General features: G+C 39.7%; 1 protein-coding gene across 1 annotated transcript in view; it reads left to right on the top strand.

Annotated features, from left to right (window-relative positions):
• LOC122790767 (protein mono-ADP-ribosyltransferase PARP14-like) overlaps positions 1-12116 on the top strand; it is a 1159206-nt gene that overhangs the window by 1012657 nt on the left and 134433 nt on the right. Inside the window, exon 16 of the mRNA XM_044058380.1 lies at positions 10554-10731. Coding sequence (XP_043914315.1) covers positions 10554-10731 — 178 coding nt within the window. The remainder of the gene's footprint in view (positions 1-10553; positions 10732-12116) is intronic.

The raw sequence follows: 12116 nt of genomic DNA, 5'->3' as shown, positions 1-12116 counted from the left end.
ACCTCCAAACACTTGACCTGACCCAGTTCGGCTTTGCTAAGAGCAGATCATACCTCCTAAACCTGGTTTACTTCTTCGAGACAGTCACCAAGGCCATAGATGAGGGAGAGGTGGTTCACACAGCCTACCTTAACCTCGCCAAGGCTTTTGACACCATTCCCCACTCGGGTATTACAGAAAAACTCACCAGCCTGAACATAAACCCCTAGGTCACGAGATGGGTTGCCAACTGGCTTACAGACAGAACTCACACAGTAAGAATAGTGGGCTCCTTGTCCAACTCTAAACCAGTCACAAGTGGTGTCCCGCAAGGCTCGGTCCTGGGAACCCTACTGTTCGGCATATACTTCTCAGAAGTACAGGCAAACACAGGAGGACTATGGCTAACCAAGTTTGCCGATTACTGCTAACTGGGAGCCATAATTGTCTCTCCGGCTGACAGGGACATCCTCCAAAAGGGCCTTACTGAGATGGATACCTGGTGTCAAAATCATGGCCTCAAGCTAAATGCCAAAAAATGCAAAGTCATCCTATCTGGGAAAAACAAAACACCCACGAATTACCACATTGGTGGCAGCCCCCTTAATACACAAGAAATAATAAGAGATCTGGGGACCCAGGTAGATAGTAATCTCTTCTTTGACAATCATATTGCCAAAGTAGTTAGGAAATCCTTCTATGTGGCCCATCTAATTACTAAAAGGTTCACATCTAGAAATAAAGAGGTTATCATGCCCCTCTATTCGTCACTCATCAGACCCATCATAGAGTACAATGCACCATTTGGGATGTACCTCACAAGACACTTCCAACAGCTGGAAGGACGTGAAAAGTACCTCAGCAAGAGGATTACTGGCCTCAAACATATGTCCTATGCAGCCCGACTGAAAAAACTCTGGCTGTACTCAGTGGCATATTGCTTACTCAGAGATGATCTCTGCCTGACTTACAAAGCCATATCCAACTCAGAATTGATGGACATGCTCCACCTAAAAAATCCAAGTCACGGCGAGCCACGTGCTCTAGTGAGCTAACCCTTTCCACAACAATAAACAGAACATGCTGAAGGGATAGATTCCTATCACAAAGACTCCCCATGCTTTGGAACAAAATTCCTAACTATATTAGGCAGAGCCCCTCACTAACACTCTTCAAGAAAAACCTTGATGAGTGGATGGGTAACAGAAAATACACCCCTGGGATCACTTCATTGGCTCTGCTTGACAAAGGATCAGTTAATTAATCAATGGGGTGGCTAAAGCTGACACACTCTGGCTAGGCTTATAAATGCCCTCGGGCAGATAGCCTAGTACCTACCTATGAACCTAAGAGACCTAAGGACACAGGTGGATAGTGGTCTCACCTTTGATAACCACACAGCCACAACAGTTGGAAAATCCTTCTACATGGCACACCTCATCACTAAGGGCTTTTCATCCAGAAAAAAGGAGGTCATTCTCCCTCTGTACTTGTCCCTCATTAGACCCATTATAGAATACAATGTCTCATTTGGTACGTACCTCACAAGACATCTGCAACAACTAGAAATGTTGCAGACATACCTCACAAAAAGAATCACAAGCCTAAAGCAGATGTCTTATCCTGACCGTCTAAAGAAACTCCAGCTATAGTCTGTCACATATCGCCTACTCAGAGGTGATCTCAGCCTAACATACAAGGCCATGTCAAACCCAGAGTTGTTGGACATGCTACACTTAAAGAAATCCCAATCCCTCTGAGCCACATGCTCCAGGGATCTTAGCCTTGTCATCACAATGAATAGAACATGCTGGAGGGATAGGTTCCTGACCCAGAGACTCTCCATACTCTGAAATAGGCTGCCCATACATGTCCGGCAGAGCGCCTCAATGGCCTCTTCAAGATGAACCTTGATGATTGGATGGAAGAAAGGAAATTCACCCTGGGGATCACAGCAGTAGCCCTGCTAGACAGGGGTCCAGGAAAGTAAATACTTGTGGGAAGCAATGGCCAGGGAATCATTATGGCTAGGCTTGTATAGGCCCTAGGGCCAATAGCCTAGTACCTACCTATGAACCTATGAACCTATAGAACAAACTGACTTGTATAGTACTAGAAGTAACCTATATAGTACTTGAAGAAAGTGACCTGTATAGTACTAATCTGTATAGTACTAGAAGAAAGTGACATGTATTATACTAGAAAGTGACCTATATAATACTAGAAGAAAGCAACATGTATAGTACTAGAAAACGTGAGCTGTATAGTACTAGAAGAAAGTAACCTGGTTAGTACAAGACAAAAGTGGGCTGTATAGTACTAGGAGTTGTAATTCTACAAATTAGTTATCTAAAATTACTAAGTACATCATAGTCTAATACTGTTTTTTTTTTTTATTAAATACTGCTATGCTAGCAATCATCTAACCTAACTTTAGAGTATCGACCTAAATACTTCATCTGTAACTCCTCTGGTTCTTTAATGATATTCTCTGTCCAACCCTTGAGCATTATGAACAACTGTAGTCCTCCACCTTTGGGCAACATGGCTCAGCAGTCTGCTGTAACCCCCTCTGTGGCCAATCTGATCATGTTAGGTGCTCTAAGGCAGTGTAGTAACTACCTTACACTTAAGAACTGTTCACTACTTCTACTACTGATTGCAAAACCTGTAAGACATGTAAATATGTAAGAAACCTGAAGGCAAACCTCTCATATCATCCTGCTTTTGGCAAGTATACATCCACAGTACCTCACTGGTCACAACAAACTAACAGCCTCATAACTTTTCTTGAGACTATAAAGAACATTTGACATAGCATTTTAGTACCCACTCTAAAACATCCCAGCTTCCAGCATGCAAGGCAACACCTAATCCATCTCCATTCTTATATACAATAAACATAGCTCACAAAGAGGGATACAGACCTAAGTCCATAAGTTCCACTTAAACATTTCCCTTTGTAGTAAAAGACTAAATCATCAATGACTCCATAGTTAGGTATACAGACTCCACCCTCACTAGACTGTACAAGAACATAGTGGTTGTAAGCTGATTCCCCAGTGCCAGGATCTGTGATATTATAAGGGTATCTAAGGTCCATTAAACCAGACAAATATGAGAGAGCAGGAAAGACACTGTCCGTGAGTAGTACCTTGAGCAGTATCCTGCCTTCACTCAGAGTAATGTTTACATATAAGACAGAATTATTGGCTTTAGTAATTGCTCCCAGTTGGCCAGTTAAGTTAGAGTAATTCTAAGATGATCCAGATTATGCTAGCCTGGGATGAGGTTCTAGATAAGACTTCCTGTTTTACCAGGGATAGTTTATATTTCTCATACCAGGATTTTTGCAAACTGGCCAAAGCTTATGCTCTATGGAAGAACCTTTTTAAGCCGACTCTCTGTACTGGACAAGCAAGCGTAACAAACCTAAACTCAAATTCTGACAACATTATGATGGCACTATTCAATGCTAGGTGTCTAAACAGAAAGATGGCAGAACCCGAGAACCACTTGCAACTTGAACACATTCATATTTATGTTGTTACTGAGACGTGGTTTCAAAGCAGAGAGGGCACATCTTTTATGCCAGGGTTTATCACCTATCATACATTTAGGCCCTTGGGTAACTGCAGGGGAGCATCTGTATTTGTAAGAAACACCATTGCCTCATTTCAAGTTACCAACAATCAAAACTTGGAGCTCCTAAAGATTCAAATTACACTTAACAAATCCAACTACCACTCCATTAATAACAAGAGATTACTAGTGATATTTCCCACAGATTATGGGCATCATTGAGGAGTTAAATATCACAACAAATACCATCCTGCACCTGGACTTCAATTGTGCAAGCATTGAGTGGCATATTCACACCTGTAAAAATGGATTTGCACAGCATTTCCACAAAGCAGAGGCTGTAAAATCCATTATCTGATCCTTACCAACCTGAATCCTGCCTGCACCCCACCACACATCTCTTTCATTCCTAATAAGTCTTCTCTGTCAGGCCTAGTGGTACCGCCTCACCACACATCTCCTGCATCCCTGGTCAGTCATCTCTGTCAGGCCTAGTGATACCATCCCACCAGATATCTCCTTCATCCCTGGTCATTCATCTCTATTAGGTCTAGTGGTATCACTCTACCATGCATCTCCTTCATTCATGGTCAGTCATCTCTGTCAGGCCTAGTGGTATCGCCTCACCACACATCTCCTTCATCCATGGTCAGTCATCTCTGTCAGGCCTAGTGGTACTGCCTCACCACACATCTCCTTCATCCCTGGTCAGTCATCTCTGTCTGGCCTAGTGATACCATCCCACCAGACATTTCCTTCATCCCTGGTCAGTCATCTCTGTCAGGTCTGGTGGTACCACCCTGCCACACATCTCTGTCATCCCTGGTCAGTCATCTCTGTCAGGTCTAGTGGTACCACCCCACCACACATCTCCTTCATTCATGGTCAGTCATCTGTGTGGTCAGTCATCTCTGTCAGGCCTAATGGTATCACCCCACCTTCAAATGAAATGGTTTTAGGTACGTATCCAGGGCAAACCTACTTCATGTTGTAGAATACCTAGGCAAAATTCCCATCAATCCCCAACTAATGCACCCAACTGAGAGGGCTACCATATTCATCTCTCACTTTTACCAGATTCTAAACAGCGTCATAGATAAGTAAGTACTCATATGTCTTAAATATAATGCTGGAATGCCTGTACTAATAACCTGCATAATGAAAGAAGGAAAATAACAAGAAGTTGAAAGAAATCTATAGTCCCCAACCTCAAGACAGCACTGAAACATACAACCAAGAAATGTAAAGGCACTATCACAAAACGTAAAGTGGAGTCTGAGCATAAGGTGACTACAGATTCCCCAACCTCAAGACAGCACTGAAACATACCATCAAGAAATGTAAGGGCACTATCACAAAATGTAAAGTGGAGTCTGAGCTTAAGGTGACTACAGATTCCCCAACCTCAAGACAGCACTGAAACATACCATCAAGAAATGTAAGGGCACTATCACAAAATGTAAAGTGGAGTCTGAGCTTAAGGTGACTACAGATTCCCCAACCTCAAGACAGCACTGAAACATACCACCAAGAAATTTAAGGGCTGCACTGAAACATACCACCAAGAAATTTAAGGGCACTATCACAAAACGTAAAGTGGAGTCACTACAGATAGCAAAGAGTGCTGCAAATCCTTCTTCAGTTACATCAGAAACCTACAGATTAATGTGCACCAGGGCACTGAGCTCATCCACTATAATATTGCAAATTCCAGTCCCAAGGAAGGATAATACCTTAACAGGCAAAGTTAGTACTAACTTTACCCCACCTACCCACATTTGTTGCCTCCACTATCCCTAAAAATTTAATTTCAGTTGAAATCTCATTGGATCTAGTCTTAGAATCCTTTTCAAAAGCTAAAATAATAGTACCGTGGGACCAGACAACACAGCAGGCTGCATTCCCATCAATGCCAAGTATGTAGTATCCAAGCCTTCCTTAAACCAGTCATCCACAGGGTTTGTGTCTGATGCTTTGAGAACAGTTGCTGTAGCTCCCCTACACAAGGGTGGCCCCTCCATGAGCCTGAATAATTATAGGTCCATCAGCTTCACCAGCCTTATATATATGAAGCCATAAATTGTGTCATAGCACAGATAATTGATATGTACGGCTCAGTTCTGTGAAGGCCAGCTCCTGTTTCTTGAAGCTAGTAAGCATCTTTAAAAGGGTAACAGAGGCTGTAGACAGTGGTCACTGAGTGCATGCTGCTTATTTTGTCCTGACCAAGTCTTTTAACAAAGGACCCCACATTGTCCACTGGATTGCAAATTGAATAATCAACAGATCTGAAGTTGTGAAATCTGTTGGTACCCTCTCCAAACATAAAATTGTAAATAGTGGGGTACCATAGTGCTCAATGCTGGACCCTCTCCTCTTTAGCATTTATAATAGAAACATTTGAACAAATATTCAAGAGGTGTGATTGACTATGTTTGATGCTGACTGCAAGCTGAATGCTGTTATCTGTTCATTCAATGATACAAAATATCTCCAAAATGGTGCAATATGCACATAGCTAATGTATCAAAAATGGTCACAAAGTATATGCAAGAAAATGCAACGTATAAATGATACTACTCTTCAGAGAAATACAGTCATACGAGACCTGGCTATTTATATGGACAACTTTCTGCCAGTCTCATCATATTTCATAGTCAGGAAATCCTTTTATTTGCCGAGTTAATTTCCAAGTTAATAGCCTAAAGATCCAAAGAAGTCATCATACCATTATAGTCTTCACTTATCAGACCCATCATCAGGTACAATGCCCCCTTTGTATGTACAAATTCAAGTATATCTCTCAGTTGGAAAGGTCACAAGATTTCCAGCCAAGAAAATTAAAAGTTTGTAAGTCCTTCAACTGTCCCAACAGATTATCATGACAGCAACAAATGAATAAGACATGCTGGAGTGATACATTCCAACTAAGCACATTCTCAGCCTATAGAATAACTTACCACTACAACTCAAACAAAGTAGTACTTTGGCTCCCCTTAGGCTAGTCTTGAAGATCGGATGGGTCGACACAAATTCACACCCAGGTTATTATGTATGTTCTTCCTCAGTTTGGGAGGAGACCATTACTGAGTACATGAAAACAGTGCTGCTATCTTTTAAGTGTGTCTGCTTAATGGCATACATGGATAGTCAACATATAGTCCCCATCATCATTTGTCTATTATTGTTTGAATGTTCCTATATTTCTATAATCCTAAACCTTTTAGAAAAAAAATTACTGGCTGACCACGAAGCACCTGATATGTTACGCTATACTCAGTACCTGTTACGCTATTACATTATACTCAGCACCTGATATGTTATTACACTATACTCGGCACATGATATGTTATTACATTATACTCAGCACCCAATATGTTATTACACTATACTCAGCACATGATATGTTATTACACTATACTCGGCACATGATATGTTATTACATTATACTCAGCACCCAATATGTTATTACACTATACTCAGCACATGATATGTTATTACACTATACTCGGCACATGATATGTTATTACATTATACTCAGCACCCAATATGTTATTACACTATACTCAGCACATGATATGTTATTACACTATACTCGGCACATGATATGTTATTACATTATACTCAGCACCCAATATGTTATTACACTATACTCAGCACATGATATGTTATTACACTATACTCAGCAAGTGATATGTTATTACACTATACTCAGCAAGTGATATGTTATTACACTATACTCAACATCTGATACTTATTACATTATACTCAGCACCTGTTATGTTATTACACTATACTTAGCACCTGATATACTATTCTCAGCACCTGATACATTATTACACTATACTCAGCACCTGATATATTACACTATACTCAACACCTCATATGTTATTCTCAGAACCTCATATGTTATTATACTACACACTACACTCAGCACCTGATATGTTATTACATTATACTCAGCACCTGGTATGTTAATGTTATTACACTATACTCAGCATCTGATACGTTATTACACTATACTCAGACCTGATACATTATTACATTATACTCAGCACCTGATATGTTATTACACTATACTCAGCAAGTCATATGTTATTACACTATACTCAACATCTGATACTTATTACATTATACTCAGCACCTGTTATGTTATTACACTATACTTAGCACCTGATATACTATTCTCAGCACCTGATACATTATTACACTATACTCAGCACCTGATATATTACACTATACTCAACACCTCATATGTTATTCTCAGAACCTCATATGTTATTATACTACACACTACACTCAGCACCTGATATGTTATTACATTATACTCAGCACCTGGTATGTTAATGTTATTACACTATACTCAGCATCTGATACGTTATTACACTATACTCAGACCTGATACATTATTACATTATACTCAGCACCTGATATGTTATTACACTATATTCGGCACCTGATATAGTACACTGTACTCAGCACCTGATATGTTATTCTCAGCATCTGATACGTTATTACACTATACTCAGCACCTGATACCTTATAACACTATACTCAGCACCTGATACGTTATTACCTACTCTCTACCTTCCTGTATGCCTCACCTATCCTAATTAACATGAATAAATCAGTACTTGGTAAACTCTCAAACTGTTATAACTATATCACCAGATTTGCCACAGGATCTAAACTTCGGACACGTCATCGCCAAAACCTCAAACTTCTAGGGTGGCTAGAACTTCCCAGTTTACTTCATTATAATCAACTTATGGTAACGCATAATGTCCTCAACCACCCTGAACACACCCCTGGTCTAAACATTCTCATCAGCACCTATTGTAACCCCAGGCCACTTCGCTCTTCAAACAAACTGCTTGTTGAAGCACACAAACCTAATAACTCAGCCGGTGACTCCCTAGTTTCTAACTTTGTGAGCAAAGTCTGGAACTCACTTCCAGCTGACCTCACACAAATAACCTCACACTCTTTATTCAAAAAAAGCCTCAAACAGCATCTCATGGCACACTGGCTATGTCCATGTACCAACCCTGACTAACTCTCTTAACTACTCAGTCAAGAACTTATCTCTCCTCCCTCTAAGATAAATATATGTAGCACATGACTTTTCACCTCACCATGCTTTCTATTTCTACCCTCCCACCCATCCTCCTTGCTCATATATTTCTTATCTTTTTTTTGCCCTACTTATACACTACCATACATCTATTACTAGGTCAAAGTTAATCAGGGGATATCGTACACTAATTCTCACTTTTCCATACCTTTCCCTTTTACTGGACTAACTATGACTTTTTCTAATGCCTATAACCTTGTTAGTCTTTTAATGCCTATTAGAATTCTTATTATCTGTTACCAATGTATTATATATAAAGTTATGACTACCCTGTTTATTATCTGTATGATTGGAGCTTTTATTACAATATTTCGTATGTTATCTAGTTAGCATTCTATGCCAAGATATACTGTACAATGTTATTCACATGTGAGATGGAGCTTTTCTCCCAGGACCTCCACTGAAAATGAACATGTATCCAGTCGGAATTTCCTGGTCAACAAATGTAAAATAAAATAAAATATTACATTATACTCAGCACCTGATATGTTATTACACTATACTCAGGACCTGATATATTACACTATACTCAGCACCTGATATGTTATTACACTATAATCAGCACCTGATAAGTTATTACACTATACTCAGCACCTGATATATTCCACCATACTCAGCACCTGATATGTTATTACATTATACTCCGCACCTGATATGTTATTACATTATACTCCGCACCTGATATATTACACTATACTCAGCACCTGATATGTTATTCTTAGCACCTGATGCATTATTACACTATACTCAGCACCCGATATGTTATTACACTATACTCAGCACCTGATATGTTATTCTTAGCACCTGATGCGTTATTACACTATACTCAGCACCTGATATGTTATTCTTAGCACCTGATGCATTATTACACTATACTCAGCACCCGATATGTTATTACACTATACTCAGCACCTGATATGTTATTCTTAGCACCTGATGCGTTATTACACTATACTCAGCACCTGATATGTTATTCTTAGCACCTGATGCGTTATTACACTGTACTCAGCACCTGATATGTTATTCTTAGCACCTGATGCGTTATTACACTATACTCAGCACCTGATATATTACACTATACTCAGCACCTGATATGTTATTACACTATACTCAGCACCTGATATGTTATTCTTAGCACCTGATGCGTTATTACACTATACTCAGCACCTGATATGTTATTCTTAGCACCTGATGCGTTATTACACTATATTCAGCACCTGATATATTACACTATACTCAGCACCTGATATGTTATTCTTAGCACCTGATGCGTTATTACACTATACTCAGCACCTGATATGTTATTCTTAGCACCTGATGCGTTATTACACTATACTCAGCACCTGATATATTACACTATACTCAGCACCTGATATGTTATTCTTAGCACCTGATGCGTTATTACACTATACTCAGCACCTGATATATTACACTATACTCAGCACCTGATATGTTATTACACTATACTCAGCACCTGATATGTTATTCTTAGCACCTGATGCGTTATTACACTATACTCAGCACCTGATATATTACACTATACTCACCTTGTTATACTCCTGCTTGTTTCTTCATACTAATCACCCCACCTCCCCAGCTCCTCTTTGTTTCTCTTGCACATAATTTTTTTCTGACTCTGTATGCTAGATAACACTTGTTTGAAGTACTATTCACCATGACTAAATATGACATTGTACATAGTATGCTATCAGAGATATGCTCCTGACTAAGCTGTAACCTGCACCTTCACATAGTGCAATCTAAGTATTCTTACATGCGCCATAGAATAACTGTGCAAACAGCACCACTGTGTTATGAAATGTAGAATTTAAGGTCTATCACAATTCTTTTCTCTTAGATTGAACGGGTTCAGAATTCTACATTATATCAAGCCTACATGGTGAAGCGGGAACAGATTATTGAAAAGAATGGCTCACATGACTTAATGGAGATGCGTCTATTCCATGGGACAACTAAGGAAGCCTGCAGTGGAATAAACCTGCATGGTTTTAACAGAAGCTTTTCAGGCCAGAATGGTGAGTAATACACTATAATGTATGTTCCACCTTTAAGCATTTATTATTCAAACAATTATTTTATTTACAATATTGATTCCTTCCTAGGGCCCACAACAGCTTAACAGTTACTGATTGGATAGGATTAGATACAGAATTACAGTAATGTAACTAATACACTGGTATCATAAATACTGACATTTAATGTAGTTCCTTTTTATGCACTTGAAAGGGAAACAGGGTTTTTAAATAATCAGATTTTACTTAACTTTTATAACAAAGTAAACCTAATGAAGCCACAATGGCCAGCCTTATTTACAGCAATTGAAACACAGAAAAAATAGACCTGCTGACACAAGATATGTTCTACAATACAGCAATTATGGTATGGATTCAATAAGGCCTACACAGTGTGCAAAAATAATGTGCACATCATGGCATGACACGCACACAGTAGCGTACTAATTTGTATTCAGTAAGCAGCTCTACACACCATGTACAGCCACACAAACATGGTAAACATTGTGGCATGCAAATTACAGCATAAGCAGCTGAATTATATGCTAAACAACCAATCTAAGATGGAGGAGCTATTCAACTAGCTATAAGGAAATCATGTACATTCAGTGCAGGTTTTGGCCTTGAATTCCAAAACCTATTGGATTACAGTGACAGAAACTACTCTACACAGAGAGAATGTTATGGGCTGTTGTTGCTGTTCTGCATAGGTATGTGCAACAGGCCCAAGTCTCTGCTGCCGCTGCTGCTAATAGACCTTGGCCAAAAGGAGAAGGCTGTTTAGACCATGTTTAACTTTTCATGGTATGCATGAGGTGGAAATAGTAGACTGTTACAGGGTGGATAGAGACATACTATAGGAACTCTGCAACCTCTGTCGTGAGAGCAAGGGCAAACTGAAGGGATCCAATACCTGTGAAAACTAAGATATGTGTAGCACTTAGAATATTAGCTACAGGAATCTTTCAGAAATCAACAGGGGATATGGTGGGGGTGTCACAGACATCAACAGCTAAGATCCTACATCAATTCCTGAATGCTATGCTACAGCTTGTCAGTGACTATATACATTTTCCCCATACACCTGATAACAGAGCTACAACTATGCAGGATTCCTACCCTGTAGCACTTCCCTGATGTACTGGGTAGCACAGACTGTACAAACACTGAGATCAAAGCACCAGCTGGGGGAACAGGGGAAGGGTTTACATAAACAGAAAGGGCTGCTACTCCATTAACTGCTATGTCATGTGTAACAGTAAGGGAATCATTCTGAATGGGTGTGCTGTCAACCCCAGCAGTTACTATGCCTCCCATATCTGGCACAACTCTCAACTCTACCTTAGATTTTCTAAGATGGATATTCCATAAGATCATTTATTGGGTGA

The sequence above is a fragment of the Protopterus annectens genome, chromosome 16.part0 (genome assembly GCF_019279795.1).
Source record: "Protopterus annectens isolate FY-2018-M chromosome 16.part0, PAN1.0, whole genome shotgun sequence".
In the NCBI taxonomy this organism is placed as follows: domain Eukaryota; kingdom Metazoa; phylum Chordata; order Ceratodontiformes; family Protopteridae; genus Protopterus; species Protopterus annectens.
The sequence above is the reverse complement of the archived record's forward strand: the minus strand, read 5'-3'. Positions and strand labels throughout refer to the sequence as shown.